General features: G+C 43.0%; 1 protein-coding gene across 11 annotated transcripts in view; it reads right to left on the bottom strand.

Moving 5' to 3' along the window:
* The window catches only part of PARD3 (par-3 family cell polarity regulator), a 444,905-nt gene extending 436,449 nt beyond the window's left edge, over nucleotides 1–8,456 (bottom strand). For all 11 annotated transcript variants that reach the window (XM_030943492.1, XM_030943497.1, XM_030943503.1 and 8 more), the window contains exon 1: nucleotides 8,227–8,456. In XM_030943492.1, coding sequence (XP_030799352.1) covers nucleotides 8,227–8,346 — 120 coding nt within the window. In that variant the 5' untranslated portion in view covers nucleotides 8,347–8,456. The remainder of the gene's footprint in view (nucleotides 1–8,226) is intronic.
* Between the last annotated feature and the right edge of the window lie 15,609 nt (nucleotides 8,457–24,065).

The following is a 24,065-nucleotide window of genomic DNA, read 5'->3' as shown; positions in this document are numbered from 1 at the left end:
TGTTGTGCCACTGAGGTCAATTTTTCATCCTCTTGCTAAAAGGACTGCTTGCCTCCAGGGCACCAAGTTAACCCATTTCTTCCCATCTTTGGCATTTTCTGTTTGTCTGTACCTCATGTACTGCATTAGTGTCTTGCTTCCATGCAAATTCCTATTTTCCACTCAGGTGAAAAGAAAAAGTAATGGGAGTCATATCTATCTATCCTTCAAAAGCATTTCTGTTGTCATTATATTGCAAAGGTTTCACATAGTTGTCTCCTTATTACGAGACTTTCATACCTCCTTGATGTTTCTCATAGGCAGCTCCTCTAAGCACTGACTCTTTCTTCCTACAGCAGCCAACTGACCCCAGTTCCCTTCAACCAACCAATCCACTCTTTTATAACACTCTTCTTATTGGCTACAGCTGTGGTCTGTTAAAGTCAGGCCTGCTCCCAATCTCTAATAATTGGCTCAGCTGCAACTCCTTAAGGGGTAAGATTACTTTCTATACTACCTCTATTTTCTTATATTGTATCCCCCTACACATTTCCTTTCACCAAAGTCCAAGGACATCCCATCCTTTTTTTCAACCCCATAGAAGATCATCCTTCTCCCAAGTCATTTCCCTTCTGCCAGCCCTATTTTTGCCACCACAGACATCCTGACAAGCTGGAGGCAACACCAGCCAACTTGTCCAGCACCAAGCCATGGTCTCTGGCAGGAACACAGCAGCACCCCAGGGCCCAGCTCCAGGGGATGCTCATCTCTGCTCCTGGGCAGCAAGGATCATCCCCTTGCACAGAACCTCTCTTGGTCTTCACTCCTCCTCTCCTGCACCAGAGACCCCAGCCTTGAGATGCAGAGTGTGGGATGCAGTCCAAGAGTTTTAGTGGGAAAGTAGGAATGCATTTCTCCTTTTGTTTGGGACTAAATAGGTGATTAATGTGCATCACTTTGCCACAGGGAACTGAAGTAGAAAATAAGTTACCACCAAGTTACCTAAGTTTAAAAAAAAAAGAGAACAAAAAAATACCGCAACAAAATAGTTATTAAAATTATTTCAAATTTAACAAATACCTGGGACCAACTTTAAAAATAACTAAGGGTACCCATAGGAAAAAAAATAACACTGCTGAGGTATTGTAGCAAGGAAAACTAATGTGATTCTCTCAAAAAACAAAAAGGCCTTAATATTTGCTGTTAATTTAAAATTATTTTCCCCAATTTAAAATTTGACTCATTTCTCTTTCGCTAGCAATATTAGTCATTTTGACAAGTATTATGTATGTCTGTGCTGCTGTTTTTCTTTTTACTTTCTTGGTTTTTTAAACAGCCCCACTGGATTATGTAACTTAGCTCAAAGGCAGTTTGGTTTTTGGTGTTTTTTTATCCATTTTCCAGTACCAGACTTGCTGAGCATTACATCAAAATGACCTCAAAGAAACAAAGAAAATATATAATGTATATTAAAAAGGAGGGAAAAAAAAATAAAGCACAGATGCCCTAAAGTATCTTCCAGAATTTTTTAACACTTTTTGCTTCACTTTTTATTTTCTTACTGCTCAGAAAATATTTCTGAGTGAGAACATCTGTGCTATTTTCTGGATTGATGTTAGAAGAATTGCACTTTATTTTCAATATACATAAGCACTGGTTCAGCATTGTTGCATGTTTTATCCATTCAATTTATATTTGGATGAAACGGTTTGTTTTCCTTTGAAGAACCAGGAAATTGTTTTAAAGCTACATGAACCATATTCTGTATAACTAAGATCACCAGCATTTCTCCCCCATTTACTCCGTCTTATTTTACCAGATTAAATGTGCCACGACCAAAAGATGTCATAGTCTGGTACAACTGAGAAAGTGTTACTTCCAGTGGTGTTTTTGTAACAGAACTAAAACATCTGTGACTGTTATAAGTGAAGTTAAAGTGTAAAAAGCTATGAGAATCAGATGGCTTTCCACTGGCTGAAGGCTATATTGCCCAGGAGAAGAAAGGCTGGCAACTCCCTAAACCCCAGATTGCCTGCAGGAACTGTTCCCCAAATGCACTGAGCACTTTCACAGGCTCCTCCACAGTCCTCCCCTCAGAGCTACAGGAATTGCTCAGCAGCTGAATGGTGCTTTGCTCAAAGGGAAATCACTCTCCAGCCACTCTTCCACAAACACACGCTTCACTTTGGTCACTGTAAGTAACAGTGAAACACTGAGAAACCACATCATGCCAAACTGAAATCCATGGTGCATCCCATCCAGGCAGAGATAGGTGCTGCTCACACCAGCCAATCCCAGCAGTACCACACACATCCTTCACTGAAAGCACCTTCAAAGCTGAAGGGCTTACAGGGTGTCCACTTCTCAAGACCCTCTTTTTAAACACTACAGAATTCAGTCTTCTTTATTAGCTTTGAATAATCCCAAGTGTCTGCTTGCTCAAATCACAGGGGTACAGCCCCAGCATGGCTCTCAGGCCTTTTTAAGATGAGCCTCCTCCCTTGTTGCATGGATGGCACAGAACAAAGGCAAGAGCTGGCAGAGAGGGCATGGCAGGGCTTGTGCAGCTCCCTGCCTTGCAAGCCCCAGGTCCCTCGGGCACAGCACTGCTGTACAGCAAAGTGCCCATGCCAGGGACCTCCGCAGCCACTGCCACACTCTCCAAAGGTTCATGTCTACCTTCACCCTGCAAATTCTCTTGCCATGTGCAAGAGCCACCTGTATTTACAGATGAGCCAATGACAGAAAAACGTTGATTTGGCTGAAAACTCAGACAGAATTGGAGAAAAGAGGTTAAAAGAAAGTTTTCCATAATGAGCAGAGGGAATTTATCACTGTAGCCTTGCATTTCCAGCACCAAACCTGCAGGATCACACAGCAGCTTCCTAAATGTGAAGCAATCATGACCCATTTCAGTACTGATCTTCCTTAAATTAGCATCTCTCCAAGTGCTGCTCACCAAGCCCCAGCAGAATGACGCTCCTATCAGCTGGGTTTCACTGCACTGTTGGGAGCCCAGCGTCAGTGAAGAGGTCAAGAGCCAGCTGGAGAAAACAGCCCAGAGCCCCACGGAATCCTGGCTGACCTCAGGTAAATCACTGAAATATTACCCAGCCAAAACTGAATGTGGAGCCCAGACACATCATCCTGGGGTGTCAGCTAGAACTAAACTGACAGCCAACTGAGCAGCAGGGGTGACAGGGATTTTTTGGCATTTTGGTTCCTTTTTGGGGTTGAGAGGATTCCTGTGTATTCTGGAAATCACCTGTAAGATTTCTTTCTACTTAAAAAAGGCTTGAGATTTGCACATATAGAAAAATGAAATCCAAATCTAAAATAAAAAAAAAAAAGAAAAAACCACACACAAACAAAAAGAACTTGAAGTCGTTTTTATGCTAAATTTAGCCACTGCTGCCCTTGAGTATAGCCAAAGGGGTCACTGAATGGGCATTGTGGCAGATCCATTTAAGCCTGTGGCAAAAACCTAGTGGTCAGGCTCAAGGAGAGAATGTGCCAAGAACAACACAAAGCCCAAGTAAAATCAGCAGATTTTCATACTAACCCAGCCATGTGTTAGGCTCTACAAATGATGCCCCAGTGACACAGTCATGAGGAACTGTGCAACTGTTTGCTCTGTAGAATGTAACTTGCATCAAAGCTGCTGTTGTGTACCTGACAGAGAACCAGCTGTCTGAGAACTGACTTTTAAGCAAATAATCCCCGTTACCTGGCACTGGGGGGATAAAATCAAAAACAGAAAGAAAAGCAAGTTTCACAGACACAATCACTCAGGCTTCAACCTTCCTCCCTCGCAACTCCCTGCTGATGAATGTCAGACCTACCAAAGAGATGGTACCAAAGCGTTGGGTGGCCTAAGCCCCCAGTGTACAAATTACGTGAGAATATGGTCATCTGACACCTGTTACCTTTGCTTACACTGCCAACTCTCCTGGACTTCTGGTCTCTTATCAGCAGCAGCCTCTAACACTATCAAAGAGCAGATTACAATTTCTTTTCACAAATATTATTGCACTGCAGTTTTCAAATTAACAATTGAAGTATTGTTCCATGCAACATCAAAACCCCCATAAAACTTCATCTCCTACAGCATTTGGCATGGGAGAGGGAAAAGGTGTCTTGAGACTTCTATTAAAATCTTTTTGATTCAGCAGGAAAACTGTTAATTTACTAACTTTAACTGGAAAATGAGGGTTATATATGACATCTAGGATCACCACTACAAGCTCATGATATGCAGGCCATCAGCCTGAACTATCATGGAAACCAAACAATCCCTCTAGGGACTCAACGTGACACTGAACAACTCTAGCGAATCTACAACTTCCTATTTCATATTCTTGCTTACCATGCTCATTTACATCACTTTTTTTTTTTAATTATATCTACCCATTGCTTATTCATACCTATTTTCACTTGCAAGAAAAAGAAGATAAAAGTTAAAATGCTCACAATACCCTCTGCAAAAATCAAAGCACAAGAGATTATGCTGACCGTCAAAAGTCAACCAAAAAAAGGCAGAAACATCTCTGGCAACATCTAGATCAAACCAAAGTTACAAGATGCACAATTACTTCCTTTCAATAGTTGCTCGATACATCATTTTTATAATAATTTTCCACCTTTTAACACTGGTTCAATATTTGATAAGCATGTTTCATCTCAACTGCCCATCTGCTTCCTCCCTTTTGGTGCAGATGATGGTGCAGGCCATCATCTCTTGCCATCAATGTTAAAACATTCAGATGTGGCTGACCTCCCCTCTTAAATCACCCTTACCTTCTTGCAAGCTTTTAACCATTAAATTAATTGCTAGGACTACACCAACTCCAAATCTGCACAGCCCTTGACCAGCAGGGTCTGGAAAACACATCTACCATTCCTCAGGCCAGCTGTCCCCTGCCCAAGTTGTACTCCTTTAAGGCTCAGGCAGAGATTGTGCCAGAGGCTGCATCACTCCATCAGCCGCACAAAAGTGCACCATTAGCGTGCCCCCATGAAAACTGGGTTTCATTTAACATGATCGATTTTGCTGACTCCACTTGCCCTGAACAAGGTGGACATTTCAAACATCTTTTATCGTTTGCTTGTTCATTTCCCACAAACACAACCTGCAGAAAGAATGCATCATGTTTCAGACACAAAGCTTCTCTTGGAATAAAAGCAAAAGAACAGAAAAATTTATACACACTACATAGACCAGCCTTTAAACACAGCCTGTCATATTAATAATTAATTCCACATACAAAGACTTAGCATTGACAGCAGTGTTAATCCATAATAAATTTTTGGATAAATTTGAGGATTCACTCAGAATCCTCATCAAAGACATAGCACCCAGAACAAACTGCAGTTACCTGCAATTGTGCTATCTGTATGTTTTGAACTCCTAAAATTTTACAGAGAGGAGAACTGTACTATTATGTGGATTGTTCTCCATAAGTACATTTTCCATTCTCGACATGTCTCTTCAACCTAAATAATACCAAGCCAGAACACTGAGGGCAAATTTTGAAGTTATTCACTGCTGGCACTCTGCAAGCATGGTTTTGGGCTGCCTCACTACATCTGCACAGGGACATCATAAGTGCACTGTTCTGATCACTTACTGCTAATCACAACTGGGAAACCGTGACAAAGTGGGGGGAAATCTGGGAAGGGCTGACAACTCAGTTCTCAAGGAGTTCTCCTGAAAGAACTGCTGCACATAGTAGACACACACATTCTTGCAGGATGAGAAATGCTGCTTTTCCTGTAAGTATGAAAACCATATAGTTCATTCAAATATTTTGAATAATCTTCCACCAGATATGCTTCTTTCCATACAAGTATAGTGGTGATGTAGTAGATTTCAGTGTCAGCTTGATACCAGCTGCCAGACTGTAAGTTCATATGGGCACATATACTTTGATCCTCTCAGTTAGGAATTACTTTGTCCCCTTTCTTGTCTCCTTATGAACTGAAGATTTGCTCATCTGCTACACTAGCACAGAAAGGAACCATCTAACTGCTATGAAAATACAGTCATCTGTGGAATTCCAGCATCCAAACCATACAATTACTACGTTACTCTACTGCAAGCACAGCAAATAGCATTATACACCTACTTACAAAACTTACTTACTGTAAGATCCAGTTTCCTCCCACCTAAACATCACCACAGAAAATGTTCAGCAAATTTAAGTTAGAAGTAAGGTTTGACAGTGACCATATAAAACACTCAGAGAAAGTCCATGGACACTGCTGCTGTTTTCAACCACAGAATTTCCATCTAATAGAAACAATCTTGGTAATTGCAGCTACCTCAAGTCCACACCAGCGGCATTTAGCATAACCACCATATAAATACTAATAAATAAAACCACCATGTCATTTTAACCCAGAATACAGAGCTTTTGATACCAGTCAAAGTCTGGCTGCCTCTCTGCAAACTCTCCCTTTAATAAGTACATGGCCATATTCAGAGTTACTTTTTTTTTTTTTTTTTTCCCCTCCCAGGCTTCCACAGGTGGGCCACTTTTGTTCTGAACTGAAATTGGAAATGATGTAACCTTTTCCTGGGGACTGCTGCGTGTCTCCCCTGTGCTTATAACTTCAATCCCTCCTGGGTTTAACATTATGCTGCAGAATGCAACTGCCACCCCTTAATGTAACTAAATACTTGGAAGCCAGGATGCAGCCCATTGCCACAGAAGTTACACGGGCCAGTTTTGGAACAAAACACAGCAAAATAATTACTTTCATTAATGCTGTAATACTGAAGATCAAATGCTGCAAACATTTCTCATCTGAATGGCCCAATGAGGCATTCAGTGTTCCACAGTCTCACTTTACTGATCACTGCTTTACCTTAATCAGAGAAGTACTTTCAGCCCCAGTCTCCTATATGCAAGTAGATTGCCATGTGCATTAACTGCTGTATATGAATGACAGCTGACAGCCATATCCTCAAGAATCTTTTTTCTCTTTTTGCAGATGGAATCAGAATATGTTTGCTGTCTTCAAAACCATGCATTTTAGGAATCAGGTGGGGAGGTGATGGGAAACTCAGTTACTTTTCTCCTTCCAGCATTTGGGATTCTCTATGAAAAAACTGATTTTAAAAATTTTCTCGGGAATCACTTCAAACCAATCAATGAACTGTTCACAATATTCCTTCCATTGCATGTTTCAGGACAACCTGGCAGTCTGCATTTGCCAAACTTCCAGGATCAGAAGTGTAAAATGTCTCAGAAGGGATGAGGGGGTGAAGCATACTAAAACTTCTTAGATCGATAAGGCAGAGGAAAGGGGAAGGGCACTCCTGGAGTTTCTCCGCCAACGATGGTCACACTGCCCAACAAACCAGTTGATTAAAAAGAAGTTTGCAGCAACAAGAAAGTACGGGAGGGGGGAAAATGGGGGGGGAGGAAAGAGATAAAGAAAAAAAAAAAAAAAAAAGGAAGGGAAGAAACTCAAAGCCCAACAAGTTGCCCATGGAGGGAAAGCCAAGTCTGCAACTCCCTGCACACGCACAGCCCGGGATTTCAACATGGGGCTGCGGGAGGCCGGCGCGGGCGGCTGTCGGGCTGCGCCGCGGGCCGGGCCGGCGCCCCCGCACCCCGGGGCACCGCGGAGCGTCCCGCAGCGCGCAGCGCAGCCTCCCCGCGGCGCGGCGGGCGCGGAGGTGCCGCGGGCGGCCGCGCTGCTGCGGGCCCTCGGAGCCTCGCCCGGCGCGGGGGCGGCCCGCGGGGCGCTGCCGGACGCCCCTGCGGCGGGGTCCCTCGCACCGCCCTCAGCGCCGGGCCTGGAGGGCCGGGAAGCCTGGAGCTGGAGTTCCAGCCCTCCGCGGCGACTCCCGCCCGGCCCGCTGCGCCTCGGCCCCGCCGCCCGCCCGGGGCAGACCCGGCACCGCCGGCCCCGCGCTGCTCGGCCGGCCGGGTTCGGGCGGCTCCCGCACGGACACCCCCGGGGGCCGCCGGGTCCCGGCGAACAAAGGGCCGAGGCCCGCCAGGCGCCCGCGGGGAGCCGCGGAGGGGCCGCGCTGGCCGCTGCGGAGGGGCCGAGCCCCCCGCCCCCGCGGTGGCGCCGGGCACTCGCTCCCCGCGGGCTCCGCCGCCGCCGCCGGCCGCCCTCGGCCCCGCTCTCGCCGCTCCCCACGGCGGGGCAGCCCGGACTTTCCCCCTCTCTTCCCTCCCCACTCCGGGAAGCGCCATATTGATCGCGGGCGCCGCTCCCCGCGCCCCTCACCTTGGCGATCGCCTTCTTGTACCGGGTCACCGCTTGCTGGATCAAGCTGAAAACTTTCATGTTCCCGTCCCCGCAGGGCACGACCACCCGCGTCCTCCCGAAGCACACCGTGACTTTCATCCTGTGCGGCCGGGGGGCTCCCGCGTCCCTCCGGCCCCGCGCAGCCTTCCTCCTCCTCCTCCACCTCCTCCTCTTCCCCTCCGCCCTCCGCCACGGCCGCCCCCGGCCGGGGCGCGGCGCTCAGCCCCCGGCCGCCGCCGGGCTGCCGCTGCGGGCGCCCTGCCTCCGCCCCGGCGTCGCGGCCGGCCCGGCGAGGCGCGGGGAAGGGAGGGCAGCGCAGGACGGGGGCCGGTGCTGCCTTCCCGAGGGCCGGGGGCCGCTCACATGCCGCGGCGCTGCCCGCGGCCACCTGCTCGGCTCCTGCCCCGGCGCGCAGCGGCGGCGGGCGGGGCGGCGGCGCTGGCTCCCGCTCCGGAGGCGTGGGGCGGTGCGGCGGGGCGGGGGCAGCCGGCCGGCTCCGCGGGGCGCCGGCAGCGCGGACGGGGCGGGGGAGCCGGCGGGCCCCGCACACGGTCGGAGAGAGCGCCCCGAGCGAGCCCGAGGGGCTGCGGCTGCCCCCGCCTCGCTCTGCCCCGCCGGGTAGCGGGCATGCGGAGCCGGGGTCGCATCGGCACAAGGAGCCCCGCGAAATCCCGGTCCCTCGGCCCCGGCTGGTGCACTGGGGGGAGGAGGCACCGCTGCTGCCCCTTCTCCTGCCGCCGCCCTGCCTCAGGTACGCGGCTCCGGGGAAAGCGAGGCATGGCACGGCGGAGAAGGTGCTCGGCAGGGCAGCACGGCGGTCCGCTGTTCCTCCCGGTGTCCAGGGGCACAGCCACCCCTCACGGCCGAAATCAGATGGCCTTCCTGGGCTTTGGGGCATCTGTTAACGCAAGAGGACCTACACTGTGCAAAACCTCCTGCATCATCAGTAACACCGGCATCAATGGAACTGCTGAGCAATCTCCTCCGCAGAGCCGTCAGAAGTCATAGGGGTTCAATAGGTATCGTGCACTTTTTTCCAGGGATTTCATTGAGGACAATGGAATTGCACAGTTCATTGGTCATTCAGTGTGGCCTGACAATATATATCTTTTGTGTAGAAATGTAAAACAATTTAACTAGTGGGAAAGCAGAGTTTGGAGGACAGGAAAGCAATGAAAAAAAACTTTCTCCTTTTTTTTTTTTTTTTTTTCCCTGAACTTACACGCAGCACTAAAGATCTGAAATTCAAGCAAGCTCTGTAGCACATAATGTCAACATCCTTCTACAACACCGGACAACTCAGCACGTCCTCTGTGTCCTGCCTGGTCTGCAGATCTCTTGTCCCTTAGCAACATATAGTAAATTTAGAACTCAAAGCTGGTACAAAGAAGTGCTCGTTTAGTATACAAGGTAAGGAACAGTATTAGGTAAAACAATTTAAGAACTTCAAACCTGGTACAAATGGCAAAGCTGTCTGCGGTTTAGTAGGTAAAGAGGAAGGAGAAGGATTAATGATGTTTTCAAAACACCAAAGGTAGAATTATTGGCCTGTTAAGTCAAGGGTGAGAATGGCATCCCTAACCCTTTGCATTCTAGTTAGGCAGTTTTATTAGTTACATCAGTATCTGGATATTTTTAAATGGAGGAGTCAGTTTTAAAGCAGGAAACAAGCACACCTGCCATGTTATATTTTGTCATATCCCCAGTGTTCACTTGTGTGGAATAAAGACAGCATGCAGTAGTTCAGAAAGGCAGAAATAAAATAAATCCAGTGTAAACAGTTTACAGCTCATGACTGAGACAACTGAGTACACTCTGCAGTTTTATGACCACAGCTCATCGAGTTTATTATTGGAAAAAGATGAAAATGTCCTCTAACCTGCTGCTTCTGTACTTTCTAGGTGATCATAAGAGCTGCTGGGAAAAGATGAAAGAGCTATAAATCCTTGGTTTAATATACATCACCTAAAAAACTTGCAGAAAGGACTCTGAAAATGTGAAGTCAATAGAGCCTCTTTCCAGGCTGTTTTTAACAAGAATTTTATAATGTCATAGACTTTGTAATATTCCTTATATGTTGTAATATATCCATATATATAATGTATTATATATAATATTATATATTATACTTTGGTTGTCATTTGCATTTATCTGCTAAAACATAATGTTGCATATTAGAAGCTTTACCACGCTGCTCTAAAACTTGATATTTATAAAGCTTAATACTGTTGCTGGTCAACAGTAACTATTTCACTGTTCAGATACAGCTACAGGTTTTTCGTGTTTTTCTGTGATTTAATTCCTGCTCCCACTGTCTTTAACAAGTTTCTTGGCAGTTTTCCCAGCTGTTCTAACACTCTCCTGGAAAAAAAACTCCAACAGTTTAGAAAGAAACATTGATAGTTTTTCCATTAAATGTGTGAAATGGGAAAAATCGGTAATGAAGTACAAGAAAACAAGAAAACAAGTCTATCCTGGGATCTGATTGAGACCAAAACTTAAAGACTTGCACTGGAATAGTGATAGACTTAACAGGAATGAGAACCTCCAAGATTTGAATTTCTTCCCCACTAGATTCACACACAAGTAATACATACATCATTCTGAAAACATTTTAAATAAAATTTACCACATATAGTATTTGTTTTGTTCTTCCTTAAAAGAAATAATGAACTTTAAAAAACAAATGTAACAAGGCTGTGAGATTGTATGAGGTCTAATTATGTAAGATAAATGAAGTATAAAACATTATTATAAGAGATTATGAGAAAAGGATTATACTAATCAGGAGAAGAATTGGCAAGAGTTGCTGGTTTACAAAAATTACAATTATTATCCACGCTGCAATATGGGTGACACATATATAATTCTGGATGTTGAACTTTCCTGAGCTAACATTCCACAGAACTGACAATTCATTTATTAACAGTACGTTGCTGGAGGATTTCCATGAAGACATCATCAGTCTCGCAGGAAGGTGGTGGAGCATGGGATGGAGGGAATCAGAGCTTGCAACTACTACTGATCACCAGTCAAGTTTTGTTCAAAACAGGCATTCCAGATGAAAGCCCCTGAGTAGACACTGCAAACATGCAAGGAGTGAGAATCTTGCAATTAAATGCTGATTATCAAAAGCCTTTTTTATGTGAATGTTAAAATATTCAGACAGTGGAATGATGCTGATTTCCAGAGCTGTCTCACAGTTTATCCCACCTTTATACTCTGCATTGGAGAATTTTCATGGAATAATTCTGGATGTGTTCAGGTTTACTTGTCTTTTCATGGCATACAGATATTCCCTGGTTTCACAATAAAATACCAACTCCAGGTACAGTATGTTTTAAGTTCACTCTATTTTAAATATAGATATTTCCTTAAGCCAATTTAAGTTCATTCAGTACTGTAGAAAGACCAGTGTCAAACTGAACAGCAAGAGTATTCTTTGAAGAATTACATTTTTTTAAAAGGGCCATTTGTGAAAATGCCTTAGGGATATTCCAAACAGTACTACTTTTAATGATTTAAGATAGCTACCTGCTGAAACACTTCTGCTGGGTTATTAGGTAAAGCCTTAATTTCTTTTTCAAAATTCTGAATTTAAAGCTTGAAATCATTTACATTTTACTCTGAGGTAGAAATTTGATCAAAGTAAACATGTCTGTGACTGAGATCTTTCCATAGATAACCTTTCAGCTATAGGGGTGGGTTGATTTCTCAGCTGTTATATTTTGTGACTTTTTTCCTGCCATACTGATAGTTCTTTGACAAAGGAGTAAAGGATTTTCTTTTATGAATTAGAAAATCATTAAAGCTTATTAAATAATTGTGGCTAGCCTTGATTTGGAAAAAAAAAAAAAAAAGAAAAGGAACTGAATAAAAACTTATTTTCTACAACTTCTCAAAAGGGTCTGGGATTTCAGGACTGAAAAGCCCTCGAATCAGTAAAAGGTAGTCACAGAATCACACATGTATTAATGTTAGACTTAGACTTAGGGGATGCAGACACACAAATTTGGGAAGACAAGAACTTTCTTTGCGGTATAATAGAAGAAGGAAATTGTAGCAAAGAACAATGTATGATTTTCAAGAAAAGCCACAAGACTGTTATCCTTTCCAGGGGCTCCAACCTGTGTCTCAAGCAACTTCAGGTAGTGGGAAGGTGTTTAGGGCTAAAGAATGTGTATAGGTAAATTCACTACTCTCTTTTTCTGTATCTATACTGGTCGTATGCTGTTTTAAAAAGAATTCTGTTCAAGGATTTTGAATAGTTTTCTTGATAATGCACTGGTGGTTTTCAGCCATCATGGAACTGTTTAAATGGAATTGCTTTCTCTAACTTGTATCAACTAATAGCTTATTGAGCTGAGATCTGGGAAGGCTTGAACTAAGATATATTAAGTTAGTTTTTGGTGTGGGCCCTTAAAGGCAATCTACAGGTAAGGAAGCAGAATCATTAGAATCATTCAGCAATCTTTACAGAGGAAAGGAAAAGGGAGAACATGAACACTGAACGTCAGCAGCTGAGACCAGAAAATCCCTGCATAATTTCACAGGACAAAGAAGAAGCACTTATACAGATTTAGAATTTTATCCCTGACCAATTTCAAAGGGCAGCTCCAGGCATTCAGTCATCAAAGCTTCCCAACACCTAAAAAATGAAAAGCTAAATGCAAAATTTCCTACCATGGAAAATATTAGATAATATAAGTAGAGGGGTCATTGCTGCCTAGCCCTACAATATTTAACACAAACATACAAGCATATCATCAGTAAAATTAAATTTGTAGCAACTGTTCAATTACCAGCAACTCTTAAAAATTGTAAAAATAAAGCTGTTAAAAATAGCAGAATTTAAGAGATTTAAAAGCAGCATCAGAAATCTAGGCGAACGTGTTTAATATACACAAGACTTAACTAAAGGGTACTTATAGAATATATGATCTTGAGACTCTAGAATGTCCATTTCAGTTTTGTCTTAAAGCTTTTAGAAGCCTGGTACTTCCTTGAAAATATCAGAAGTTACTTCACTTTTAAGCCTCACCTATAAAAGCTACTTGGAGACATTTTGTTTCTGATGAGAATTTATTGGATCTTTTCCTTCTCCTTTTTTTCCATTCTGCCTGTCCAGAAGTTTGCTCTTTGCATTTCTTCCAACCTTTCAGTTATTGATGAAGCTCTTGGCACAGATTTCCAATCTCTGAAACACAGAATACAGAATTCCAGTGACTAAAAAAGGCTTGTGGAGTCTTTTCACTGACTTCTGTGGGCTTTGGATCAAGCCCTTGGGCCTTATCTACTCTACCCAAATAACGAATAAACAATATCAACACAGAGCTACAGTACTGGGCTCATTTGTCAAGTACTTGCCAGAGGTGGAACAAATTCAGATACTGCCAGAGGAACCCATTTGCTGAAGAGAAGCTGTGCCAAGTTATTTGCCACTATCAGGTTTTATCTATTGATGAGCATTCCTGAAAAAATACCTTCCTGTGACATGAAGAGGAACACCCACGGGATATGTTAGTCAAAAGGCCTATCAAAACATGATAGAACATATATTCTGCCACACAAATTATTCATGTGGTTTATAAACATATTAAGGATATATTTCTCAACTGGTGTTCCTCTTTAGGAATCTCTGTTTAATTTCACACCCTGTTCTCATCCTCACTGGACTAAAAGTGAATGGGAAAGTGTCATGGCTATCAGAAACATGTTATCTTGATGTTTGCAGGAAAACATTGATAAAGCTTGAAGGGAAGTACATCCCTTGCTCAGCTTCTCCTTGTGTTGATGGTAATAGGGAGGACTGCATGGGGTAAGGATATTAGAGAGAGATTTTCCAATTTGCACAGGAATTTAGAGGGATAAGAATATGGACATGCACTTGGAACACGTTCATCTCTGTTACACATGGAGTTAAATACACTCCTGATGCAAACACATGCTATCACTCCTGCACAAATATTTGCTCCTGAGCAAAGTCCCATGGCACCTGCAGAAAGCCTTTTCTAGGACACAGGCCAGCAGCCAAGTGTCAAAGCATGAAGGACCAGCAGGGAATGTGTTACACATTTCCTTGCAGGGAGTGTGACCAGGATATACAAGATCACCTTCACTGCTGCAGCAGAGCTACTCGCTGAAAACTTCCAAAAATTTCCAAATACATACTATGACCAGAATCAAGTACTTGAAAGAGGAGTGGGGCAAAAGCTGACAACTGAAATTTGAACACTGCTTTTAAGATCGTTCTTGACTTAGAGGAGACAACATAACAAAAAACTAATCAGAAAGAGGTGACACATTATCTCTTTCATTCAGATTTCTCTTATTTTCCTTTCATTAGCCTCAAAATCTTCTTTCTTCCCCTCCTCTTTCTAAATTTTATGCTCTTTTCCATACTCAGTCCCACTTCTCTTTCCATCTCACATCCTTTTATTGCCTTCCCTTCTTGTTGTCTTGCTTAGAAGTATTTGCAGCTGCTGAAATCAGTAGAAAGGAAGACTCACATGAAATAGGAGAATCCCCAAGAGCTAAAATACATGACAGATTGTGGCATGCCACCAGTAATCTATTTAATTCAAGACAGAAAAGATTATGACAGTAAATGGGTAGGTTTCCCAAAATTCAGTACAGTGTTATACAGCATAAGGATGTTTTGATTCCTCACAGAAGCAGCCCAACAGCTTAAACTGATCTGCAAAGATTCAAAATCTGTAATCAAAGCCAAGCTGTCTTCTCCAATACAAAGTCAACTAACTAGCCCTGGCAGAGGTAGGATATCAGGCCCATCAAGGTGCAACAGGTGAGTAGAGCTAAAAGCAATGACAACAAAATCACTTGATAAGGCCATCTTTTGGGTTTTAATCTGTTGTTGACTATGATAACACATGGACTAGAGCACGCTGCAGGAGTGTGTCTGTGGAGAGCAGCAGTAGGGCAGCTTGAGAACCACTGCTCAGTGCCAAAATGAAGTCTTCACTCAGGCCTGATCTTGTTTCACTGGGCAAAAAGGCCCTTCAGCAACTGACATTCCAGGGCTCAAGGAAACACTGAGGAGCGTCTCTAGAAACCAAGATTTCCCGCACGTTATAATTACAGAATGGTCTTCAGGACCACACCTGAGCACAGGTCCTGCTACTGTCAGCAAGGGCTGTGTGTTCAGATTTGAGAGAAGAATATAAAGCAGATTAATTCATACATCCAAACCAAAACAGATAGATCAGATGGACAAGATTAGCTCACCAATCTTCCTGCAGCTGGAATTAGCAACTCAGGAGCCTTCTAATTTGCCAAATTCACACTGTGGCTCCACACTAATCCAGCTGACGCTCCACCTTCACTTACCATGTCACCTGTTCTAGGATTTCAGTTTATTCTAGATTTAAAAACTGATCCTTCATATGGAATAAGTGCGCATTATATATACCTCCGTAAGTTATCTAAAGTTTATATTCTCTTTTGGAAAAAAATTATTACAAATAAATTACTAAGAAGTAAAATTATGTCTCAGATTGATGAGTTGCAGTACAGAGAGTCACTAGTACAGGATACTGCTTCATACAAAAAGACAATGGAAATAAAACACTGATTCAGGTATGCAAGTGCATTGTACCCAAAGAGTGCATTATACCTACGATTGCTCTCAAGGACTCAAAAATTGTCTTTCTCACACCACAGAAATTACAACTTCACCTGTTTCCAGCACAAATCCAAAACATAGCCCTGTACCAGCTATGAAGAAAATTAACTCTACCCCAGCCAAAACCAGCGCTCAGGGAAGCCAATCGAGTTTAATTACATGTAGACTCTTGCAAGAGTTCAATCATTTACATCTGCTGGGGTGAAACAGTTATTTTCTATCAGGGAAAACAATTTCTTCTTAAGCTGTTAAACCAGTAACATGGTGGGCGATTTGTTTCACATATGGCTTTGCAAATGTGTTTTCTTTCTCTCAAGATTTATCAATACACTGCTACAGTTTTTCAACTTTTTTTCCTGCAGAATCAAGCACTTACCAGCTCACAGCTTGAAATAAGAATGCAATGAATGCTGTTTTCTCTATACTTTTTCCACCTGCAATAGATTTAAAAGTCTAAAGCTACTGAGCGGGGATGTGGAGGGAGCCCATGTCTTTCAGTTCTTACTGTCGCCAAGTGCAGCTGCGATGGACATGGGGACCTTAAAGTTGGAGAGGAGCAGTTTATCCTGCCTGGGGATTTCTCCCCCTCACTCCTGCAGGTCACTGACCTGACAGCCAGCTGACACACTCTGAATCACAGCAGTGTCACTCACAGTGTTCCAAGGCACCTGAAATGGCCAAGGCACAGTAAAATCCTAGCGACTAAACTGGAGCAGCTCAAGAGCTGCTTTTGGTGCTGCTGACTCCTCCTTGTCCCCGGCAGGACGCAGAGCAGTCGCTGGTTACAGCTTTGGGCTGCCTGCTCCATGAGGGTGTTCCTTCTGTCAGGGTATCTGGTTTTGTCTTCCAAGATTAATAGCTCTGTTATTTCACCCTGCTTCTTTCAGCACTGTGGGGAACCATTACAGACAGGCACCCTGTCCAGAACAGAGCCCTTCACACCCTTTGAATTGCATGGTTCGTACATGGAGAAGGTGGTAGCAATGCTTGAGGGTCATCTATGCAAGTCTATAGATCGAAATTTTCTGAAACACTAAATATCCACCACTTACCATCTGTAGATCTTGATCTGGTTTAGATCTAGAAGGAATTTTTTAGCATATTTAGTGTATACTTGATTTCTGCTTTCACCTGTTCTCTTAGGTTTGTTCTCTTAGGTTTCTCAACTGCAAGCAATGTATTGGAATATTTGTTTTTTTCTTATTAGCAATGTTGTATAAATTTCTTATGTTTTTTTACAGTGTATTAACTCTGGAAATTAACTGTCTCTGCATATTTTCATATACTTGTATCTTTACCTGTGCTTAAAGCACCTAGGTTGTATAAAAAATTGAAAAAAATCATACAAATTTACCTTATGATTTGATGGTTTTTAGCTCAGTCACATAAGCACTGAAATTCACTGTAAAATGGCTATTTTGAATGCCATGTACATGGGCAAATTGCTAAAGGTAAGATAGCCAATGTGACTGCTCATACATTACATTACTTAGGTCAGTACTTAAATTCCCAGTATTTGCATAGGATTACACTTGTGCCACAAGGCCCACTGGTTAAATAATAGCCTCATCAGAGAGCTGATGCAGGGAGTGATTTTTCCTGAGAAATTTTTGGTTTGATCTCATCCTCTCCATCCTCAGTCAGATCCTTCAATTCATGCCCCTGTTCAAGATTGGGGTTTTTTTCAGACAAGAAACATCTGCTAGGTGTAGATCTCTTCCTTCTTCCATACTGCCTGGCACCCTGGTTTGCATAAAGCAATTACCTGAACTTGCTCTTCTCTTGTGATGGCTGCAAATTTGTATTCCTGCTGTTCATCATGAAAATATTTTATATCTTTTGCCCACCTTTACAGGACAGCTTTGTATTCACAGCGTCTTTAATTACTATGCACTGAATATACTCTCTTGTCTCTTTTAATATATAATATTATATACTCTCTTGTATATATTAATATATAGTATCATATACTCTCTTTTTTTCAGATAGGATAACTTTTTCTAACTTTTTCTAGTTGCATATTTCTCTGTTTCATCAGATCATAACTTCACCTATTCCCTTTGACATTTTTTCAGCTTTTTTGTATTGCTTATGCAATATTGATATTCCTTTTTCTATTTTTGTTCTCTTTATGTATACTGATCCATGATATATTCAATAATTCACAGCTGCTTACTAAAAAAGTCTTTTCATCCCTAATGCAAACACAAACACATTGCCCAGCTGAGGGATGTAAGAGCTGTGTATATAAGGCCCTTGCAAGAATTTCTTTTTGCTAACAGTGCAGCTCTGGTATCCCATCACTACCATGATTTCTCTTTCTGTTCATCTTTTTAAATGCAGTCTTCTTCTCCTTTGGCAGTTTTTTCCTCTCCTCTCTAAATATTTCTTGCAACTAATCACCAGAGCTGAGAAATATCCATCCCTGCAGCAAGCCACAGTCCTCTGTGGTCTCAAATTTCTCCAGCTACTAAAAAAAAGGTAAAGCTCCCCTTTAATCACAGTGCCCACAGAAGGGACACAAAACTAAATATCAGGACACATGGGCTGAATGAGGCCTTTCCCTGAGGCTGCCCAAGTGGAACAGGAGGGATCCAAACCTTTCTCTGCAAATACAGAAGGATAAACTCTGCTGTAGCTGCTGGCATCGTTAGGAGACTCTTCTCACTGGCACTTGTGGAACTCATTGTAAAGCCCTGTTTTGGTGCGTGGGAGGCTGGAGATAATTTTAGTGATGGTGAAAAGTGCCAGACTTATCAGACATGGGAGATGCTGCTCTAGATTTCACTTGTGTAGTGCCTTATGTCTACTCTAACTCAGTGGAACAAAACGTTACTGGTTTGACCGGAGGGGGGTTGATTTAATCATTGTTAGCACACTTGTTTTGCAGCGCTAATGAGTAGGCAAAGTTTTCTCTTCACAGAACCAGTACTGTATAGGCAGAAGGATCAAGAGCATCATTTTTCTGGTGTCTGCCTATTCTGCTGTGGAGTCAGCACTTCCATGCACACAAAATTATTCAATATATTTTTGGTACCACAGCTAAGGGAATGAAGAAGCTTTCTTATACATCAAAACAGGGAAGCCATTAACTTCTTATTGGAGGGCACAAACTCAGCTTTGAATAGTCTTCTGTTGTGCTTTCTTGGACACAAATACACTTCTTTAGTATTTACAAACTCTGGAAAGCCTTGAGGAAAAGTGTATATTGTGTTACCTTACTAACCAGAGGCAGGATAGTTATTTGAAACATAATTTATTTCTTGGCTTTCCCCACAGTGTTTTGATAATTGTAGTGAAAACTTTAAACAAACAAATGAAATGCAGTATATTTTTGTATCATTGAACTATGGGAATTTTATTGAAGGGCAGAAGAAGAACATATTGTTTTTGCACTGGAGCTTCCACTGGTCAAAGAACACCATCCAGCCATTGGAACTGACAGTTAAAGCTTTTCTGATGTGAAATAAAAGACATATCAGAGCTACCAGTTTCATCAGCCATGGCAGACAGTGTTGGTGATCATTTTCAGTAAAGGTGTCCCCATGACAAAGCCTTCAGTCCAGCACCCTTCACTTACAAGAGAGTACATTTCCAACCAATCTTTAGCATCCACAGTGGAATAGAAGGGATCCATCCTGAGCCTGATTGCCTTCACACTGCAGGAAAATCTGGCTCACTGTCATGAGGCTGAGGCTCATATTCATTTTTGAATATCTCTCTAAGGATTGCACTGCCTCCCCAGCAGTAACTCGCACATCCAGGTAGTCCTGCCCTCCCTGGGGCAGATGTTCCTCTGGACTCCTGAGCTTTGTTCCATGAGCTGCCTAATCCAGTTTACTCTTCCAGCTGTGCAGATATCCTCAGCACTCATTTTATAGCATTTCACCTGATGGTGAAAGAGACCTGGTAAGGCACCACTGCCCTGGAGAAAATATAGCCAAACACCTCCCTGCCCAAAACCCCAATCTATTATCTCAAGCATCTGCTTTTTCTCCTGCAACCCAGGGAACAATAAGAATCTCTGAGGCTGATGGGACCAGTTTTCTTCTTCCTCTTGACATCTTTCTCTCTGGTCAAAATCTTCTCTTGCCAAAAGCAACTCGGACACAGGCACTGTCTGCTCTACCTGCCTGCTCTCACTTCTCCCTAGAAATGCAATGATTTCCCATCTGACCATGTTAATATCTGTAATCATGTGGGCTGAATAGGAAGAGGAGCTGCAACTCTGCTTTATGACACACATTCCATGTATCACTACCCAAAATAGAGACACATGTAAAATGACTGGTTTCTTTAGTATTGTTTTGCATTGTTAGATGAAGAGGAATTGGAAGTTAATGAAGCTGAGAGAGCAAACAATAGAAACATATAAGAATATATGGGCCCAAGAAAAAGCCTCACAAATAGGCTTGAGTGAGCCTGAAATAGGATTTAGATCTGAAAAACTGTTGCTGCTTAAGATCTACCCATAGTAATGGAAAACAAGGCTTTGATTATAAATAAACAGGACTGTGCCACAGACACACCTTATTTCATCACCAGTTTCTCATCAGACTGTGAAATAACCCACAGCACTGAACTTGACTGTTCATGTCAACCAGAAGAATCCAGCATGTTTAAAAGATAGATAACTGCAAATAGTGAAGATCCTTAGCAGTAACCTGAATTCAGACAGTTTTAGTAACTACTTCACTCAACCTGTTTTTGGATCCAAGCAGAGCTGGCAGAAGAGAAAAATACCTCAGCTCTGGAAGCCAAGGGCAAAGAAACAATGTGGGGAACAAAATGAAAGTTACCTCGTGAATGGCAAGTTTTGGCTTGCTTCTAACTGCAGTAATAAGGCAGCAAAGTGATTCACTCTGGCAGAGTTTCCCAGCTTGAGGAGCTTGAAGTAAGACAACCGCCCACCACAACCTGCTGCCTGTGAGCGAGCTCAGGAGGGGGCCTAGGGCAGCCCGAGACTATTGGGGTGGTATGGGAAAAGTAGGAATGGAAAGCTCATCTTCAGCAGGGTAGAGATAAATGGGGGAGGAGAGAAGAGAGGTAGTAGCAACGGCATTGCTTTCTTGTAAAAATAAAACTGAGTTCTATGAAAGAAAAACCGTTCTGCTCTTTCACAGATGTCAGGAGATGGATGTTCACATGTGCCATGTGGCACTGTACCTTGGAGGAATTGCCAGGTCACCCTATGAGGTCTTCATTTTGTCTTCGTTCATTGAAGGAAGAGATATACATACATATTTTAGAGGTGGGTAGGAAGGGTGGCATGACCTACCTGTGGCAGGCTAGTGACAGAGTGAAAAAGAAACCAAAATAAAGCCGATATTGATTTTCTGCCTGAGAGTGGTTAATATTTATCTAGATGTTCAAACTGGATCAGGCTGCAACTTATAAAAACTTGGCCAATCACAGCAAGATTTTCCAACAAACCTGTTCACATTTTTCAAGTACAGACACGCTGATACAACTTAAAAGAAAGGTACAGAATTGCAAGTCTCATTACTGTCACTTAAATAAAACCTCCAAGACAATTAATTATGTGTGTATACTTCTAACTTTGTCAAAATGTATGCAATAGGTAATAAATTTTATTTTCTTAACCTATATTTAGGTGGGCACAGCAAAGTTTTTTTTATTATTACTTCCAAATCACTTATCACCAAAATCGTACTTTGGCCCCAGGCATTTTCCTCATTTCTTTCTATTCTGTAATTCAGTGACCACAAAATTACACGAGGTTAACTATAGAAAGATTAATTTTAGGTTGTAACCATTTCATCTTGCTTGGGCGTTTCTCCCTGCAGGCCATCTGATAGCTTGATACCCACAGTCCATTTGCCTTTCTTCAGGGAACTTATGCTTAGTGGCTTCAGTCCCATTCAGTGTGCAGACCCCAAACAACTAACAATGAGTCTTTTGATGCTTCCATTAAAATTTAGAGCCTATTGACAGTAAGTGGGGTTTTTTTAACCTTCAGCTTCTTAGTGGTAGCACCTCAGAGGTCCATGGGCCACAAACCTAAAGCTGCTGAGAGCCTCTGTGAGTTGCACAGAGTTACTCCACCTGTTCTGCAAAGGGGCCTGGCTTTAACCTGATTAATGAACAACAGTAAAGTTGTGGGCAATGTATGAACTGCATGGGATATGAAATGCATCAGCCATTTGAAATATGAGTTCAAAAATGATATACAGGTTCTTGTACAGTACAGGTATCAAGAAATGCCAAGGTCCATGGTCGTATCCAAAACTCATGTTTCTAGTTCCTTCCTTCCTGTACATCTGTAGGAAGAGCTGCCTACATTTGGGCCTAAGAGTTCATTGAGAACCATTTTACAGCCTGGGGGTGTAAAACTTCACAGCAGCATGGTAGGACAAGCTCATTGAAGAGAGTCCTCCTCCTCCTGCAGCCTGCCTAACCCCCCAGCCCTGAGCAAGGGTTTTCCCCAAGGGTTGCTTGAGCCCCAGGAAGAGAGAACTCAGAATGAACTAATGGCTAATTAAATGAGCACAGCCTCATTAAAAAAAAACCAAAAAAAAAAAAAAAACACCAAAAAACAACAACAACAAAAAAAAGCAGCTTGAAAAACTCATGCTTTGAAAGGTCCTGGTCACTGGCATGGAAGCTTTTCCCCTCTGATCATGTTCCTCTCTGGTTTGTTTTTATAAGTTTAGGCAGCTCTCTGCTGGTACAGCTGCTGCCGGAGCCCTGCCAGAGGAGCCATAATTTCTTAATAGCCTCCACCAATGAGCTGTCCTGTTAACAAAACAGAAGAGAAAACATAGTTGTAGAGCAGGCAGATGTAACCTCAGGCTAAGGAGGCAGCCACTTGTAGCACCTTCTCTAACGTGGCCCCAGAGGAAACCTGGAACTGGTGCACCCAGGAGCAGGTGGGATGTGACCCTCCCTCCTGAAACCAGAAGGTTTCTGTCCACCTACTTAGACATGTAAAGCCAAGCTTCAGCTGTGCACCGAGGCGGGCAAACAAACCCAGGAGATGCCACATGTCCCACTCACTTCTGAAGAGGGGCCTGGCAGTAACACATTGACAAGCCAGGCCATCAGCTATTCAAGATGATCAAGAGCAGTGACATTTCCACATTTTCAGAGCTCTCAACAAACATAGCTAATTAAGTCTTGCATCATCTCCGCAGTTAAACACAAGTACGTATTCATCTCCCCTTCTGACAGAGGAGGAAGCTGAAGTCTGGGGGGTATTTAGGGCCATGGAGTGAGTCACTGGCAGAGCCAGAGATATTTTAAGAGCTGTAAGCTCCATGATCACTGCCTTTTCATTTAAGTTATTAGACTCAAAAATGCCTCCTTCTCCATGTGAATTATAAGGCAGATATTCTCCCATTATCAGTAAGAACGGAATGACCTCTTCCTCAGTGTGCCACCAATCCTGGAAGTACTGTGACTTATTTGCAGTCCGCAGAATATTTCTCATTGCATGTACTATTCAGGTAGGAAAAACAAGAAAAAGGGTCTCCTAGGCATGGCTGGCATACATGACAGGGATGGTTCATAAAGTGCCCTACTTTCCTGCCAGCCCCTTCTCTGGCTGCTCCTGCCCTTCAGAACACAGTGTCTGTGGCTCAGGATGAGCAGCTGCACTGGGTGCATTTCAAAGTCTATAGAAATAATTCCTGCCACGTAAGTGTTACAAGAAGACACAACAGGTGGATGAAAGAGAGAACTGTAGAAGTTATCAGTGAAATCAGCCTCTCTCAGGCCTTTTTTCCAAGCCCATTTCCAAATATAACATGGACACACAATTTCATTCAAATTTACTAAATGTATGTCATAATTAGGATTCAGAGTAATCTAATGCACACATAATTATTTATGGACAAAGCAGTAGGTGTGTGCATGGGCGTCTGAAGGCAATGACTTCTCAAAGCAAGTGTTGCCTAAACTAACCTGCCCCAACTTGCAACCACGCTTTTTCCAAAGCAGAGCAGTGGGCCAGCAGCTGGGCGTAGCACAACAGGAGACTGCAAGTCAGAGATTGGAAAGGTGACATGAGGATCACTTTTCTAGCACTCTCATCTTGAGCTAATTTTCTGAATCTCCGTTTTCCTTTGGCACTGGGAATGTCTCAGTGCTATAAAATAAAAAGGGCTCAGGAGCAGTATCCTGGGAAGGCATCTCCCTGAACAGTTCTGAGTATCTG

Source organism: Camarhynchus parvulus, chromosome 2 (genome assembly GCF_901933205.1).
Source record: "Camarhynchus parvulus chromosome 2, STF_HiC, whole genome shotgun sequence".
Classification (NCBI taxonomy): domain Eukaryota; kingdom Metazoa; phylum Chordata; class Aves; order Passeriformes; family Thraupidae; genus Camarhynchus; species Camarhynchus parvulus.
Note: the sequence above shows the minus strand (reverse complement) of the source record. Positions and strands in the feature narration are given on the sequence as shown.